Source organism: Erpetoichthys calabaricus, chromosome 11, assembly GCF_900747795.2.
Source record: "Erpetoichthys calabaricus chromosome 11, fErpCal1.3, whole genome shotgun sequence".
Classification (NCBI taxonomy): domain Eukaryota; kingdom Metazoa; phylum Chordata; class Cladistia; order Polypteriformes; family Polypteridae; genus Erpetoichthys; species Erpetoichthys calabaricus.
The window spans coordinates 11,618,190-11,637,560 of record NC_041404.2 but is presented as its reverse complement, the minus strand read 5'-3'; the positions used below and the strand labels follow the sequence as shown (position 1 = coordinate 11,637,560).

Genomic DNA, 19,371 nt, shown 5'->3' with positions numbered 1-19,371 from the left:
GGCAACCAACGTAAAGATATTAATATTGGGGATGCATGCTCATATTTTTTCTTTTTGTTTTAAAACTCTCTCAGCTGCATTCTGGGCAAGCTGTGTGCCGATAAACCACTTTTCCTTTGATTTTACTGAGAAAAGGAAAATTGGAGATTGGCCTATAATTGTCTAAGAGCAATCAAGGTTGTTTTTCTTGAACAGAGGTTTAATTATAGCAGTTTTGAAAGAATCTGGGAAAATGCCAGAATCTAATGAAAAATTTACTATGTCAAGAACATTGTTGTTAATTAGATCAGAAACTATTTAAACCTCCTTAGTGTTGCATTTTATTCCAAAAAAGCTTGGGACTAACCCTTTTAGCACAATTTTTACAGCCAGAGTAATGCTCAGGTCTAACACTAAGGAGGTTAAGGAAGCTTAATTATTATATGAAGTTCAGATAAACTTATTTTAATGAAGAAGTTAAGTTCACAATGCTACGCTTGTTGAGGCTTAAAATATTTCTTTGAAGTCGTTTTTTATACGAAGTCTAGTATACAAGATACTCAAAAGTTGTGAAATTACTAAGACTGGTAACATTACGATTTAACTGGCTAGTACAATTTGTGAGACCAAACACCACCTCCCTCCTTCATCCTTTGGTGAACAGAATGAAAGAAATTATAACCTGGAGGAGCAGCTTCTTAAAGGACACTAGCACCGTTTACATTTAACTATGCTGCACATAGAATTAATCTATTTTCCTGTCCGTGATAGTCATTTACATAAAATGCTTTACTAGTTAAAGCCCTAATATTAAGCAAGGCAGTATTAAAAGTTGTGTTAGCACATGGCTTTACAGAAGCCTTGGGTTGACTAAGGATACACAATAAATTGTATTTACACCAGGCCGCCTATACTTCTAGCACATCTAAATTTCATTATAGGTTTAATGCAATGCATTTCTTTAGATAAAGCCCTTATGAATTCATTATATTTTAATATATATTTTATTCATGTCTATCATTAAATGTATTATTCGATAGTCAAGAGCGTTGCCTTACCTTAGCAATGTTTTCGGAAAGGATCTGAACTTCTGGGGTGTAGGTCATCCCACCCGAAGAACCGCAGCCTCTCCCTGAAGAGATCCCAGTAATTTATGAAGCCAAATTGGTTCTTTTCAAAGAAGGTCTTTATCAGGGAGTGAAGTCTACTGAACACATCTTCTCATCATTGGAAGAGGTCCTGAGGTAATGATACTCTCAGCCGGGGTCCTCTCCTTGATGGTATGAACAAGCGATGAGAAGTCCTTCTTCAGTATCTCCGACTTAATGTGATAAATATCATTTACACCCACATGAAGAACAACACTTCCAAATTGTCTCTGCATGTGCTTCTCAAAGATTGGTGATTTATTAAATTTTTAAGTAGGTAATTCTGAAAACACAGACAAGTAGAAAGTGCTTCTTTACTTTGTCGTCTTATCATAGTGTATATTTCTAAAATTCTAATTTTTTCCTTTGAGAGAGTTGCAAATTTCAGCCCTTTTCATGAATTTAATTGATGTCTTTTTTTTTTTTTCTTTTTTTTTTCCCCCAGCACCAATGTGGTGATGAATTATTCTGAAATTGAGTCAAAGGTTCGGGAAGCTACAAATGATGATCCTTGGGGACCTTCTGGTCAGCTTATGGGTGAGATTGCAAGGTGAGTGTCGTATATTCTGTAACAAGAACAGGTTTTAGGAGAAGTAAATGGCCTGTGTGTCTGTTCCTGCAGACTTGCATATCTGTTTTATATTATATATTTATTGTTTCAGTATTGCTGTCCGAAGGTTCAATTAATCTTATGATTCCTGTAATATGCAGTATAATGTGCTATATACTCTGTGCAGTAATTATTGTGCACATTCATGCTAAAAAATTAATTTTATTTCAGTTAATTTTGGCTGCGATATTATTATTATTACTTTTTTTAACCATTTTAATGATTGGATTAAATTAATGGAACTTCAAAAACAGCTAAGTAAAGTTGTCTTAACCTTAAAATCATTTTTCCAAAATTTTCTTGATTGCCATTAAAGTGAATCTACAGAATGCTATCTGTGTTGGAAGCAATAATAACTGCATTATAAAATGCTGTATGTCCTGTTTAGTCATCTTCATAAATGTGAAATCATATTTTAGTTATTTATCTTTTATATGTACATATGTGAAGCAATTTCTAATATAGTTTGTGGAAGCTCATAAAGTAAATTATATAATGTTTCAGTATCTTTCCCCTTTACAGCTCATGCCAGCTAAGTGTTTAATCTTATAACAGTCTAAAATAACATGCATCAACGTTAAGGATCATCACCTGTGTTTGAAATTACAAAAGTTGTGTGTTTCTTCAAAATGATACTAACAGCGCATTCTGTGTAGAGATGTGTTCATTCTTTTTTCATAGAAAGCTTTTTTTTTTCCCCAATATGATTTTTACCAGATCTACTTTCATGTACGAACAGTTTCCTGAAGTGATGAATATGCTTTGGACCCGTATGTTAAAGGATAACAAGAAGAACTGGAGGAAAGTTTACAAGGTATGAGTGATACTGAAAATATGTCTGTATCTATGTATATTATTAAAATGTTGTGGAGCAGCTCTGTCATATAAAAATTGCTATACTTAAAAATGATATATTCTGGTTGTGTTAGATTTCCTTTAACTAAATTTTGGCTATAAGTTACCTTAAATTCATTCCAAATAAATGTATTCTAATTACAGCTACAGTATTTTGTAAATTAAAACAAGGCAATTTAGACATACAATTCCCTGAATCATAAAACCTGAAACGCAGTCACTAAATTATTTTAAGGGAAAAGGATAGAGTGCTAAACAAGCCTTGGGTGCAGCTTTCCACCTGATATGGTTACTAGTTAGTAGAGTATAACTGGTATGGCTGTCAGTAAAGATAAACTGGGAACTGAATCTGAGAACAGCTTTATTATTTTATATGTTGTACTTTGGCAGAGGTTTGGCACAGCAGAATGCAGTTTAAAAATTAATGGTCTCTTTCAGATCTGCAGTTGTGTTTTTGGTGGTTCCTGCTACATCTTGTTTTAACATAGAAATGTGTGGTGACAAAAGTGCAGGCTATAAAGGAAGATGTATGAAAATTTTGTGTTACTGCAACATTTTATAAAATACACAATCTCTTTAAGATGTTTTTTTTGTTTAAAAAAAAAAATTGTTCATTGTTCGAAAAATGCAGAAACATGACATGATACCAAACTGTTTTAAAATCTGCTTGTCTTTATTTTATTGAGTCTTATTTAGTTTATTTTTGTTTTCAATACATTTTAGTGTGTAAAATGTGCAGTTAACAATCAGATGTTTCATAAAACTAAGTCACGTTTACAGAAGTATGCAGTAATTCAGTTTTGGTACCATTCTTCCCCCTAAACCTAGCTCTTCTACATTGTTGTATGGGCACATTTATTAATGTGCAGCACCGTTAGTAATATGTTGCATTAAGGTTTGTACAATACATAGGGCATCCTAGCGTTTATATGCGCATATATATATAAAATATGCAATAGGGGGCTTACCCCTGCTCGCTTTGCTCACCAGATCCCCTTGCCTGCAGTACGCGCCAGCCACTCTGTGTCTCTGCCACTCGTGTTGTAAAGAGGGGGGCTGAAAGCACCCCAAGGAGACGTGGTCGCTCCTCTGAAACCCCCTCTTATATGGTGATACAATGGGAAACACATTTTTTATTTTTTTTTTACCTCCTCTTTGGTCGATCAGCTGCTGGTTTGCTGCCGTGCCACGTGATCTGCATCTCATGTGGCACTTCGTACATTTGCATCTCATGTGGCACTTCGTACATTTGCATCTCACGTGGCACTTCGTACATTTGCATCTCACGTGGCACTTTGTATATTTAAGAGCCTGTACAGCAGCTGTCTTTGTCATCTACTCGGTCTTTTTTATTTCCGGCCCCAGGCATGGTTAAATCTATTGGCACAAAGTCTCATTTCGCGGGATGGGAGTTCTTGATATTTTTTAGTTTATAATTTAAAAAAACGGAATAAGAATCTGAAAATCTAACAACACCAGATAAGTTCGATAAATTCTGAAAAGAATGATACCAAACATGTATATGTAGGTTTTAAAATAAGCCCGATTTAAAGCGTGACAAAAAAGTCACGTAAAACTTGACATGAAATCGTTGCACTTTTAGGCTTAGGATTTTATATCTATAAGTCAGGTCAAACTACATAATATTTATTTAACGTGTAAGGGTATTGAGTGTGGAAAATTACAGTTAGCATTAGTTGACCTTTTTTTGTGTTATGAAAAGACTAGCATTGAATTTCTACGAAAAGTTTGCATTAGCTTAGATATTCCTTCTGGGTAAGTGAGGAAAGGCATGCTGTTTCATTCCCAGACCTGTTTAAAATGCTATTGATTTGTTAGTTTAAATTAATGTTGCCATTATAAACACATTAATAAAAACACACACTCTTGATTGCTTTTTAACTGAGTGAGGTGTTGTCAGGATGAAAATTAGAGACTTCAAATTTGACTTCATTGCTATCTCCTGGAATAGAGTCGGTTATATCCTGAAGGAATGATGTAAGTTGCTGACCTATGCGATTGTGTTCAGCTCTGAGTCTTGCTCTTGACTTAATGGCTAATTTCATGTTCACCTTTACACTTTGTGTGTACAACAGCAATAATTTTGTGATGCCAGACTGCAGCAGTAAAGTCGGAACTAAATATGCAGACATTTTTAAATTTATTGGTCAAATTATATCTAGATTCTGCCTATTTTCAGAAGTTGCATGTCTGATAAAGTAAGGACATGAGTAATAGGAGGATTTTGAAGAAACATTTCTAAATCAAAAGGAGCCAGTTTTGGCACTTTGGGAATGTATTTCAGGGTGCCCCCTTGGCATCTCAGCCCAGACATGTGCCAGGGAAGATAAAAGCAGAACAGCAACCTACTGGAGGATTTACATCTGAGAATTGTTGTGAAACTGGTTTCCGCCTTACAATGTGGGTGATCTTCCTTAATCTAGAGACATACTATCCGGTTTAATTGCAACTCTTAGTTGGCTCAGAGTAAGTGTAATTGTAGGCACAAGTCAACCACACAAGACATATTTTCATCCAGTCGCTGTTTCACTGATATTAACCATGGTAGGACATATAGTACCATCGTTCAGTTTTCTCCTTCACATACTGCACTTAACATTATCTGATTGTCTGAAGGCATAGTGTCCCCCTCCCCCAAATATAATCTATTGATTATTAAAGTGACTGTTGCATTTTGCATTAATTTGACGAGTTATTTATGAAAATATTACATAGTGTCCCTTTTCACATTATGCATTTCATAAATGATTTAGTTAATCATATTTGGTGTTTGCTGTCAGGATTTAACAACAGTTGCTAAAATTCAGAGTTCAATTAATCATTTAATAAATTGTTTTTTTATAGGCTCTTCTACTGCTGGCATACCTCATAAGAAACGGGTCGGAACGGGTTGTGACAAGTGCCAGGGAACACATCTATGATCTGCGATCCCTAGAAAATTATCATTTTGTAGGTAAGCAATAAAATAAGGAGGGGGCAAACCTGGAAAGAAAATGAAAGAGGCTGAGCAAGTTGTCAGTCACCAGAAATGTATTGTGCATATAAGCCTGTCTGCTGCAATTAGAGCATTTCTGGTGCTGGTTTTGTGAAAAGCTAAAGACCCTAGAGTATTAATTAGTGTAGACAAGAATTTGCACGTCGGTCTTCAATGAAAGTGTTTGTGTTTCTGTAATAAAATAATAATAAAACCCTACAATCCACTTCTCCCCTGAGATTCTCCTTAAAAGGCATTCTCTAATGAAACAGGAACAAAACATGCAGGTGAAATCGAACAGTGCAAAACCTTTTTCTTTTAGTATACTGTAGCAATTTGGACAGTTGATGATGCATTTTTAGATCATATTCAGTTACAAGCGATTCCAGGGGCTTCTGAAGAGACTGTTTAGATATACATATTGGTGCATGTGTGTTTGTGGATTTTTTTTTACTGTTTTTAATGTGCTTTGACAAGTGCCAAAGAATTAAAAAAAAAAAAAAAAAAATAAGAGTTTGGTAGCTAGAGACAGTGGCATTTTTACCTTCAAGAATAGGTGATGCTTAAATTGAGATCATACTGTTCAGATGCTTTTTCTTTTCAAAGAGCAAGGCACAGTTATGCACACTAATTCTGGATATGATTGTTTTAAGTTTATTTTAGGAAAGTTGTATTGAGATGAATGGCTGTCTATAATTCTCCCATTTTATGAGGCTTTCTGGTTTAGCCTATCCATGAGTTTCTGCTTGATGTACCATTTAGTATTTAGAATATGCAGAAACAAATGTGACTTCATGAAATCTCTTTCTCAATGTTGAATAATAACATCAAGTGAATACAAATGACAGTTTTAGATATTTTACTGTAGTATTAAAACCAAGTTGATCAGGTGAAGAAAACATTCTAATTCTCAAATATTTCACGCATATTGTATAATCTGCTCATCATTCTGTGTATAGACGAGCGGAGACTCACTGCACCGTGCTTTCCCTTAGTGTACGCAGCTTTGCATTGTTTCTTTTTTTTTTTTTTTTTTTTTACTGTTCTTTAATCTGTTTTTATGTTTTCTCATTTTACTTTTATTGTTACTTTGAGAATTTAACATGGAAAAGAGTTTCAAATTTCTAATGTGTGGTCATTCCTAAAATGTACAGTTCAGTGAAGTTCTTCCTTGTGTATCTTACCACAGTCTAATGATAGTGGTCCAGTACCAAAAATAAACAATGAGTACTAGGGCTGCAACAATTAGTCGTCCCCGTGGATTTTTTATTGTTGACGCATCATAAACAGGAAGTTCAATAGACGCTCCAGTCACAAAGAACCACATTGTTTTTTGTAACTGCAATGCACTACATGAACGTCTGGGGGCAGTATCGTTTGTTATTGTTTGTCAAGACTGCACACAGACCTACCAACGAAGAAGAAGGTTTGAGGAGAAGAAGAATGTAAAGGAAAATAAATGTGGTTGCAATGGCAAGTTGGATAGAGGAGGGGGAAGGAGATGCAAAAAAATTGAGACAGAAACTTTCTAAAGTGTGGGAGCACTTCACCGAAAAAGGAAAAACAGTTGAATGCACATCTGAAACGCAAGCATCCTGGAGCTGTTTTAGCGAGTAAAGTCAGTGTCACGTATTAACATTGCTGTTTGTACTATAATGTGTATATCAAGGTTTCGACAATGATAGTTAACCCTTAAACCGACAACCAACACATACTTGGGGGTTAAACCCCCTGGACGCCAAATACTTTTTAGCTGCACTTTTTAAGTAAACGTCACAATTCACAAAGAAAATGTAAAATTTTAATGGACACATATTTTTTTTTCATGCAAAGAGCATCACAATTACTGCAACACTGAACATTTTACACACTGCAAATGAACTGTAAAAACTATAAAAAAAAAATAAAAAAAAACTACTGCAACAATCTATTATTATATGTTCAAGGTGCAACTGAAGTCATTGATGAAATTCAGTAAATCTCCGAGCCAACTGCACTTGAACTGGCTGGCCTACACGCAAACACACAGAGGTGAATGCTGATGATTGCAGGCTCATCTAGTGCAGCGGCTGAATCCCAGAGATAGTGCTGCTGCAGTTCTGCCGGGGCCGGCAGTGCTCATGAGCTGGCTGCTCAATGAATGTATGGCACTGACTGATCAGCTCCGGCGTGCTGCCAAATTGCTCTGTGAAGCAAATCTAGCCGGTTGCAGGGTTCAATGAATGTATGTCGCCAAATATACTCTCCCCCTGCTTGCTGGCAAATTGCACTGAGAAACAATTTTAGCTGGTTGCGGAGTTCAATGAATGTATGTCGCCGCATATACTTGACTTTGCCGTGCTTCCAAATTGCACTGGAAATCGACTCTAGCAAATTGTGGCGATTTAAGGGTTAAGTGAATATAATTTCAGTTATGTTTGCTAACGTGTTTGGAGCTATAGTAAACGAGTGGATAGGAGTAGCTGAGCCGTCCTAGTTTTTTTTTTTCTTCTTTTTTCATATAATATTTGAGTTCATATGAATAATAAACTATCTCTAACTAACGTTAGGTAACTTGTGTTTTGGAGTATATCAGCAATTAGCTTGTTACATGTTTTAGTCCGTTATTTTTTTATTTTGGCATGATATAGTACATGATGTGATAAACTACAATACTTTTCCTTCAGGGTGTAATGATTAAAACCTCTTTCTCTGTCTGCAAAATCATTCTTGTGTATTCCTGCTACCTCTGCTCCTTCTGAGCGTCTTTTCTCAGCAGCTGGGAACATTGTCTCAAAGAAAAGAGCCAGTCTTACACCAGAGCATGTTGAAATGCTCACGTTCCTGCACTGCAATCAGGAATATATGAACTGAATCTTTTATAAACTTTAAGACACACCAGTGGCCATTTTTGGTTAAGTTAAATGCACTTTTTTTGTTTAAAGACTGTGTGCACTTTAGTTTGTATTGTTTAATGTATTTCTTTTTTATTGTGATGGTCACACTAATATAAAACATCTGATTATTTTCAAATTCATATGTTTCACTGGTTGTTATTTTAATTTGATTATTATTAATTTTAATCGTGTTAATGCAGACATCAGGGTGACATTAACAGCTGGATAGACGTGAGCAGAAGAGGTAAGACATGCACTGGAGCCCAGAACAGGATGTGCAACCACAGGTCGCAGGCATCAAAATAGTCAGGCATGAAATAATTGTGACTGAACGATTAGTCGACTACCACAATAATCATTAGTTGCAGCCCTAATGAGTACAATACCATGCATTAAACATACCATGAGACATTATGTAAGCTTGTCGAAGTGACACTGCATGTACGTTTGTATTTAATGAGCCTGTGTAGGTTTCATTATTGTTGTTTTTTTGCTCGCAGTGGTTTTCATGCAGCACTTTGACTCATGCACAGACACTCTTCCACATAAAAAAAATTTATTTGCATGGAAAGTGATGTGATCATGCCTGTAATACATATACAGTATGAAATCCATACAAAATCGCTTCTGATTACTTAAACACAGTCACTACTTCAGTCCCTGCATCCATCCACTGGTGCAAAAAACATGAAGTCAGTGCCCATCTTTATTTTATTAAGTCGTGACATGGTGAGTCTATTTAGGTTACACAAAAGGAGTTACTGAAAGTACTGAATGTTGCATTGTACTGAGCTTGAAGTATCCCCTCCTTATTATATTTTTATTTGGCACACACCTTCCATAACAGCAACTTAGAAATTCTGCTGCTAAGTTAAAATAAAAAATCACAAGAACCAGTCATAGTTTAAAAAAAAAAAAAAGCAACAAAAAAAAAAACGCTTGTGGATGGTAATCATGTGTAAGGTGATAGGTTTTCAGAATGGGACACCGGTAGCCAAAATGGTAGGTATTTTCCTCAAAAAAACTTGTTCCCATCACTGTTTTGCCCACATATGCATTGTCTGTACGTATCACTTGTCTACAACAACAACATTTATTTATATAGCACATTTCCATACAAAAAAGTACCTCAAAGTGCTTTACATAATGAAAAAAAGAAAAATTAAAGACAGAGTAAGAAATTAAAATAAGATGACATTAGTTAACATAGAATAAGAGTAAGGTCCAATGGCCAGGGAGGACAGAAAAAACAAAAAAAACAAAAACTCCAGACGGCTGGAGAAAAAAATAAAATCTGCAGGGGTTCCAGGCCACAAGACCGCCCAGTCCCCTCTGGGCATTCTACCTAACAAAAATGAAATAGTCCTCTTTGTGTTTAAGGTTCTCACGGAAGGACTTGATGATGATGGTGGTCATACAGACTTCTGGCTTTTAATCCATCAATGTTGGAACATCACGGTGCTTTGAGTAGATGGTGGTGGTGTAAGCCGCCACCACAAAGAAACCGGAAAAAGAAACAGAAGAGAGAGTAGGGGTTAGTACGGATTTTAGAGCCACCATGAATAGTTATTATAATAAATTGGATATACAGAGTATCAGGATTAAATTAAAGTGATGTTATAAGAAAGCCATGTTAAAACAATGTGTTTTCAGCAGTTTTTTTTAAAGTGCCCCACTGTATTAGCCTGGCGAATTCCTATTGGCAGGCTATTCCAGATCTTAGGTGCATAACAGCAGAAGGCCGCCTCACCACTTCTTTTAAGTTTTGCTCTTGGAATTCTAAGGAGACACTCATTTGAGGATCTAAGGTTACGATTTGGAATGTAAGATGTCAGACATTCCGATATATAAGATGGAGCAAGATTATTTAAGGCAATCCTGAATGACACAGGTAACCAGTGTAGTGACATCAAAACTGGAGAAATGTGCTTGGATTTTCTTTTTCTAGTTAGGATTCTAGTAGCTGCATTCTGCACTAGTTGCAAATGATTTATGTCTTTTCGGGGTAGTCCTGAGAGGAGTGCGTTACAGTAATCTAGTCGACTGAAAACAAACGCGTGAACTAATTTCTCAGCTTCCTTCAATAATATAAGAGGTCTAACTTTTGCTATGTTTCTTAAGTGAAAAAATGCTGTCCTAGTGGTCTGATGAATATGCAATTTAAAATTCAGATTACAGTCAACAGTTACCCCTAAGCTTTTTACCTCCATCTTGACTTTTAATCCTGATGCATCCAGTTTGTTTCTAATATCCTCATTGTATCCATCATTGCCAATCACTAAAATTTCAGTTTTCTCTTTATTTAACTTTAGAAAATTTCTATTCATCCATTCAGAAATACAAGTAAGACATTGTGTTAGTGAATCAAGAGAATCAGGGTCATCAAGTGCTATTGATAAATACAGTCTATACCACTTCATCCTCTGGGCATGGAATGTATTAAATGTAAATCTTTGAACAATAAAAAACAGCCTCACAATATAGTACTGACCAATATATAAACATTTATAGCCAAAATTCTATATACAAAGTTAAAGTCCCAGCTTTCTAGTTGCATGTAATTTGCCAGTATTTCTTTTCGTGATTGGTATATAAACACAATACAAATGTCCAGTTGTAATGAACGCATTAGGTTTACTAACAGACAAGGTTAATTGTAATGTTGTGTAATGTATTGCTAGTAGGAAATAGATGGTTTAGAGGAGGGGGGCTTTTGTGATAATTCATTATTAAAATGGCACATGTTTGGAGACATGTATGTTGATCACCTCAACTGTTTTATAAGAGAATCAAACATGGCTCAGCTTAGGAAATGTGATACATACTAACTCTTTTATATCTTTTTTAAAGACTTCTTTGTAAATTAAGATTCTGCACAAAATGTACACTTTTCTTTTTTTCCACTGACATCTTTTTGTGTTTGCTGACGTTCAGCTCTTTACGGTCTCTGATAGACATTTATTACATCTGCCTTAAATTGTGTCTAGAAAATATTTATTGACTATGCACATCATTGTAATCATGTTTACAAAAACCTTTCTTCCACACTTAAAACATCACAAATTCCCAGATTTATTATCCCTTGAGTTTAATGGGGTTTACTCAATTCTATATCAGGGCAATTCAGTAATTTTCTGGAACACACAGCATTCATGTGATCTGAGGGGGTTGGGGGGAGACAATTTTTTTTAAAAACATAAAATGTATATGGGAAGCAGTCAAGTAAGAAGCAGCAGGGATTCAAAAACAAGTGTTCCCTCAATTTTACTGTTGCTTAAAGTTTCATGAACTTAAACCTGCACTAGATAAACTTTATTATCTGTCTGTCTTGTTAGAGTTCACCACTGTTTCACTGCTGAACAGGGGCTGTATACTTCTGTCTTTGCTGATGGAAAAGATGGCGTTTGTGAATCTCAATGGTATACAACCACAGCTAGTAATAGCATCTCAAAATGTGCTTACAGGTTTAAATAAAGACAAGCTTCCTTGTTTCAAAATCTGTTCAGCTACTACCCTTTTCAAATAGCACACTTTTATAAGAGAAATTGAGGTTGATAAGTATGGACTGCCTTATGAATGTTTAAAAGCATCATGATTTTTTCCCTCTGAAAAAGCTGAAATAAAATACAAATTAATAGCTATACATATATACAGTGGATTCAGAAAGTATTCAGACATTCATTTTCTGAATACTTAACGTGAATGAGGGATTTTAGTTTTTCATTTTTGATACATCTACAAAATGTTTTCACTTTATCGTTATCCGTTCTTGAGTACCAAATTTATCAATTTCAAATTAAACCTTCAACACAGTAAAGTGTGCAGAAGGTGAAGGTCTGAGTGCTTTCTGAATCTACTGTCTAGAACATATGTACATGTGTAGGTAAGAAAATACGCGGTAAATATAGTATAGGGTATCTGGATCAATGTATATGTGTGTCATACTTTACATAGCATTAAGTCATTCAATCTGCTTAATCTGTGTTTCAGATATATACTAAACATATACATTTTTATCAAAAGTTGTATTCTTGCTAATCAGTGATGTTTCTGTCTTATAATGTAGCTCACTTTGTCATATTTGCCTTTGTTAGAGTGACACTCCTTTGCTTGGTTTGATAATGGTTGCTGTATTTTTGGTGCAGATGAAAATGGAAAAGATCAAGGCATCAATGTGCGTCAAAAAGTAAAGGAGATGGTAGAGTTCATACAAGATGATGATCGTCTGCGGGAAGAGAGGAAGAAAGCAAAGAAAAACAAAGACAAATACATTGGAGTTTCTTCAGACAATCATGGAGGCTTCCGATATGGTGAGTATAGTTAATTACTGAATGTTTCACCTCTGGTAGTATAATCTCTTGTTCAAACTACTGTTTCTGAAAACCACAGTGCAAACTACTGTTTCTGAAAACCACAGTGCAATCCAAAGCAACAGTACTTTAAGCATTTATTTATTTGTTATATATGTCACTTGTAATGGCTGGGATGATTATTTAGAAGTTACTTTGCAAATAATTACACTAAATAAAGCATTTGAGTCTTCAAAATTCATGACAATATTGTAAACACCAAATACAATCCTAGAATGCACAAATTACATATTTATCTAATAGTCTGAAGGTAAACATGTAAAAGGATAGTAGCTGCACAGATGGCAACGTTGGTGGCTTGTAAAGCTTTAAGTTATGCCACTTTTGCATATACACTGTTGTTAAGATGTTCAACAATCTACTAGTCATTTTAAATGAGCTGTGATGTTCTTTTACACCGAAACAAATTTAAATGTGCACAACATAAAGATAACAGTATGGATAAGTAAACTGATGAGCATCTCTGTTTTAATCAATGAATGGTATATAAAGATCAAACTTAAATAAATAGTGTAAAATAGGACAGAAACAAAGAGAGAGAGTTGGGGCACCACCTTGGTGACCCCATATAACTGGATTTATAAAAGCAACAAAAGCATGCAGGAAATGTGACGTCGTCTTTTCAGATCAGAGTTCTGAATAGGAAGTGAAGCATGGTGGCAGATTTCTGGATTATGAGTTCAAGTTGCAGGAAAGGGTGGGTCCAGGCAGACTAACACAGAAGTGGCGCTGAAGTGGCTGCAGATGGGGAAGAGGAGGTATGAGAACACACTACGAACCCCTAGTCCAGTAGATAATTCCCATCACAAAATCCCTTAAACTGTCTCCCTTGCACATATGAGTGACAATGGTCATTAAGAAGCATTGCCATTTTAATGCAATTTCATTTTAGTCATTTAAGTAGCTACTGTGCCCACCCCATATGCCATCAGTTATAAAGACATGATGCCCAAGTATTCTCTCAGAATCTTGGAGTGCAGGGTCATCCGTTTCATGGATGCAAAGTCCTGAAACATTGTAAGACCCACAGATCTGCGCAAAAGAAAGAAGTCACTTTCCATATCTCCTTGCAAATTCCACATACACATTTAAGTTCTCACTTGGTATTGGTCTGCAAAACAAGAGAAAAGTGAAGAAGGACTCTTCTGTTCAAACTGACCTTTAATGGATTACTATGACACACCACAAGGCATTTTCGATGGATGGTTTAATTTCATAAAACTCTGCCTGATCTGTGGGGGAAAAAAACAAACTTAACAGTCCGCAAGTTTCTTTAGTATTACAGCAGAACAATTTTTGAAATCCGGCCTTCATGCTAACTTACTGTAACTACAGAGAGACAATAAGAGCTTGTTCGTTTTTTGTCTGTCTGCTTCATATGACTATTGAGATTACAAGCTGAAATTTTAAAATGTGATGTTTGACATTGTGGAAAATGACTGTTTAAGATTCTTTATTGATCATTTTCTTTGATCTGCCATGGATACACCTGTAATTTCAATGCAAGATAAATGCACTAGCTAGTTACTCCTTAATGCTCTCACGAGAACTCTTATCATGATGCCAGCTAGACTGATATCCCAACTTCCATGTGACCTCTCACAAAGTGCATGGGTCTTAAACTGAGCTATAGCTTTTTGTTTAAGCCTTTTTCTAAACTAGAAGCCAGTTCTTGCCGCTAATTAAATGTGTTAGTTCATGTTGCGCTTGTTTCTGCTCTCATTTTTTCCCCCCATTGGTAATTTTTAAGATATTTTCACAATCATAGACCATTTGCTTTGTTCCAGATCAAGAGATTTGTTAGTTTTTATTTGAATTTCCAAATAGTTTGGTTGTGCTTCACACTACAAAGTATCAAGCAAACCAAATGTGTAAATAAACATTCCACGGACGTATCATGAACTTGTTTCATTGTCTAATATCACGAATGGTCAACATGAGGTGTGTTTTGCGCACTGTTAACATTTTCCATAGTTTTTTTTTGAGCAAACACCTTTAATCAAATAACTGGAACACCACTTTAAAGTTACACATTACTATGCATGGCATGAAAAGGACCCATTTAAAACAGATGAGTGTACAAAAGAAGTCAAGCTATTTTCAGTGCATACAGTATACCGATGTGCTTCAGTTTTATGATATGGCGTATTCTGCAAATTTCATATGACCATGTTATGTTGCATATTTTCTCTGAATGTCTCTTCAATTTATTTTAGGTAATCTTAAATCATGTCTACTACCTTAACTCTTGAAAAAAAATGTAATGTTGTTTATTTGGATATATTTGATTAACATTTGCTGCATTTGTCAAAGTTAGTGCATCAATATCCGCGATTGTGCTGAGAGGACACCCCACCTGTGTACGTCACTTTTGGTGTGAGATTAGGGAGTTTGATCATCAGTCTCACAGGGCACTGCTCTGTATTTATTTTAATTGACCCAATTGCAAGTGAATTTAAACTTTTTTTTTCTCCCATTCTTTCAACTAATGTCCGATTGTGTACAGGAGAGGCTGTAAACCTGAATCGGGAGGGTTGCTCTAATTGACTTTTAATTGTATGAGTTGTTTTATGTGGATTGTCTTATATTTGTACCTGTGTTTTTTGTTTTTTTTACATTTTCATTGTTTGTAATGTTTCATGTTAACCCTCAACTCATTATTCTGTGATTGAGATTCTCTAATTACCAGCAGCAGACGGTTTGCGTGACTGTCACAGCGTGCACACATTCTCCCATAATGTACGCATTTCCTTTAATTAGATTAGTCCCCTGTTGGATCATATCCAGACTTGTGTGAGCCTCTCCAGGGTTCACTTGGTACCACACCAGAGTGCAATATACCATGTTCACATCTACCTAACAACCTGGAGAGTTTGAAAAAACTGCTCCACACGAACTGTGTGTCAAAACTGCTTTAGCTCTGCACTGTATATATTTAATAAAATCTACAAAATGTGAAACAGATGTTTTATGTTTGTAAGGCTTTTTGGGACAGCTCTTTTTGAATAATAATTATTTACTTCATGTACACCTTTGTAAATATTGGCTTTTGAAAATGTAACAAATAGTACTTTTAGCTCTGCATTTGCTTTTATATATGTTGCAGTTTTAAAGAGATGCTGCTGGCAAGAGTATAGAACTATACCCATAGCCAACATGTTACTACATTTTTTTTGTGCGTCTTACATAATGTTTTATGTACTAGGGTTCTAGAATCATGAGGCAAATTACTGTACAGTGATCCCTCGCTATATCGCGCTTCGTCTTTCGCAGGTTCACTCCATCGCGGATTTTAAATGTAAGCATATGTGAATATATATCGCGGATTTTTCACTGCTTCGCGGATGTCTGCAGTCTACAGTACGTGTGCTTCCTCAGTTGATTTGCCCATTTGAATTCAAACAAGGGATGCATTTGAATTCAAACAAGGGACGCTATTGGCGGATGGCTGAGAAGCTACCCAATCAGAGCACGCGGTTAAGCTCCTGGGTGCTCTGCTAACTCTCGAGCGTCTCGCGACCATTCTACGAATGGCAAAAGATCTCCAGACATCAGTTGAAGAATGGGACCCGCAAATGATTCATTCTTTGCAATTTAAAAATGCTCTTGACGGCGCCACGGAAGTGTATAGGAACCTCTTTACACAAATGAAAAAGCAGCGGCAGCAACTGCTCATCACGATGTTCATTACACGCAAAACACTGCCTAGTACACCTTCAGTGGAAGAAGACGACGGTGGTGCTACACAGTCGCCTGAAGAGGCTCCTTTAGAACAGCTGTGACAGTGCAGTAAATGTCATCATTATCTGACAAGTTGGTGAGTACCCAAAACTATTTTTCTACGTACTTAGTACATGTATGTACGTTTATTGTAACTGTGCACACATTTTATACAATTTTTTCCTTGCATTGTTGGTATTTATTGCCGGTGGCCTGTCTATCGTAATGGCTGTAACAAATGTGATATCGGAGACGCTCTACAGTATCTTTAAAATAACATTTTGGTTTTATGTACAGCATTTACATGTTATAGATTTTTCACGTATTTTTATATTACCTACTCAATCACAATATGTTTAAAACTGTATTACGTATTAAATAAAACTCCTCAATGATATACGATACGTATGTTTGTGAGTAGTATATAAAGCTGTGTTTACATACATAATTTCAACGAATCTTACCTAATAACTAAGAGAATATAAAGGGTTTATGCTGTATAACTGTACGGGGAATATTTATAAACCATGTGGGAGAGTTTATAAGGACTTAAAATATATAAAAATAACTATATAAACATGGTTTCTACTTCGCGGATTTTCTTATTTCGCGGGTGGCTCTGGAACGCAACCCCCGCGATGGAGGAGGGATTACTGTATGTGAAAACTTGATTGGCATGAAGTTTTTTTTTTTAGCAGTACAGTGGATCCTCGGTTCACAAACGTCTTAGTACACGTACAACTCGGTTTACGACCAAAAAGTTTGCCAAACTTTTGCCTCGGTTCACGACCACACACTCGGTATACGAACAAGCCAGTTTCCCTTTCGGTTTGTGCACGCTGATGATTTCCGCACGTGTTGCATTGTTCTCGGTCAGACGTGCGTGCTTTACCTGTGAACTCTTTGTGCTCTACAGTATTTTGTGTGCTTTTGCAGTTAACCATGGCTTCTAAGCAAGTGAAGAGTGGTGCGAAGAAAGTTTTGCAGAAAATTGAAATCGAAGTAAAGAAAGAAATTATTTAAAAGTATGAGCGTGGCGTTCGTGTTACTGATCTTGCCGCCAAGTACTAGAAGTCAAAACCTACGATTTCGACTATTCTAAAGCAGAAAGAATCTATTAAAGCAGCTGATGTTGCAAAAGGAGTTACAGCGTTAACCAGGCAGAGGCCTCAAGTGCTGGAAGAGGTGGAAAAACTGTTTACCAGTTTACTCATTTACCAATTTGAGAACCCTCATGCTTTCAAGTAGCACAATGTAAACAAAGCCGGACTGCCAGTGATGTGGAGGGCAAACACGAAGGGTTGGGTCACAAGGATTTTATTTTTGGAATGGCTGCATGAGGCTTTCGCTTCCACCAACTAAACAGCTAAAAACACCAGAAACCCAAGAAATCACAAGAGAGAAAACACCTGAAGGAAAACATCCCTCCATCGCGGAGCCAGACTCTCCCTCAAAACTGTAACCTCCTGTCCACCCATTGTCTCCTCACTTCATGCCAGACCTCGACTCATGCAAGGTTAGTTTTCTTGGTGGTTTATGATTAGTTTTTGTATTACAGATTTTTCAAATGTTCATTTTTTTCCCCCTGTGTTTAAAACTCATTAAAAAAAAAAAAAAGTGTTTGTACAGCGATCGGTTGCAAGGCTATAGCGCGAACTCCTGTAAATGTTACTTTCTTGGTTGCTTGTGGTTGGTTTTTAAATAAAATTCGGATTTGTTCAAATGTTCCTTTTTTTCCCCTGTGCTTAAAACTCATTAAAAAAAGTGTTTATACAGCGATCGGTTGCAAGGCTATAGCGCGAACTGCTAGAGAGAGAGAAGGCTCGCTTGCTAGAGAGAGAACATGCAGCTGAGAGTGAGCGAGCCTACTCGTGCAGCTGAGCAGGGAGCCTGGGTATTTGTGTCAGTGTTATTCAATGTTTTTACATTAGTTTACTATTACACTGTGCTTTCTATGGAGTAATTAACTATATTTGTGCTTAACAATCTTTAAAAAAATATATTTACATACAGTTCGTACGGTCTGGAACGGATTAATTGTATTTACATACAATCCTATGGGGGGAAATTGCTTCGGTTCACGACCAAATCGGTTTACGACCAGAGGTTTGGAACGAATTATGGTCGTGAACTGAGGATCCACTGCACTGTATCTATACTGACAGTAAAATACAATACAGTAAATGTGATCTGGGAATGATTATATACAATGGTTCAAGAACTTTCTGACAGTTGCCTTTGTCATTCTGCCAGCAGGTGAATCTACCTTCAGAAATGAGATTGAGGATATGTATATTAGGGTTGCCCGATGTACTAATACTGGAAAGGTACCAAAAAAGCCATAATTTAAAACGGTCCAATACTAGCATTTTGTGAATTTTTCATGTTCACTCACTACTAAAACCCCAAATAACATTTAGTGGAGTAGCTGGGTGATAATATGCTTGGACTGGCTGGAGACTTCACAAAACCACATGCTTAGACACGATTGAGACTTCACAGGGAAAACCATTGTTTCAATGCAATCCTTTATTACTCATTGTAATATGGAATCTCAAACTCTACAACACAATTCCAAATATGATCTCACAAATATGTTATACATCTTAAGCATAACATTTCTTGTCTTGATCTCCACCTAGTGTGATATATAATTTAAAAGCCTTTTTAAATCACTTTTCCATACTGCCTGTATGAGGACATTGATCATACCAGGACTCCCAGAATCCTCCTGTAGCTCCAGATCCCTCGTTGTCCACTGTTTCATTATACCAAATATTTTTAGCTGCTGTTTTTACAACTTTACATTTATTTGTAT

At 36.1% G+C, this 19,371-nt stretch overlaps 1 protein-coding gene across 2 annotated transcripts in view; it reads left to right on the top strand.

Moving 5' to 3' along the window:
• clint1a (clathrin interactor 1a) overlaps positions 1-19,371 on the top strand; it is a 112,780-nt gene that overhangs the window by 61,493 nt on the left and 31,916 nt on the right. For both annotated transcript variants that reach the window (XM_051933749.1, XM_028812674.2), the window contains exons 2-5: positions 1,573-1,677; positions 2,455-2,551; positions 5,458-5,566; positions 12,609-12,773. In XM_051933749.1, coding sequence (XP_051789709.1) covers positions 1,573-1,677; positions 2,455-2,551; positions 5,458-5,566; positions 12,609-12,773 — 476 coding nt within the window. The remainder of the gene's footprint in view (positions 1-1,572; positions 1,678-2,454; positions 2,552-5,457; positions 5,567-12,608; positions 12,774-19,371) is intronic.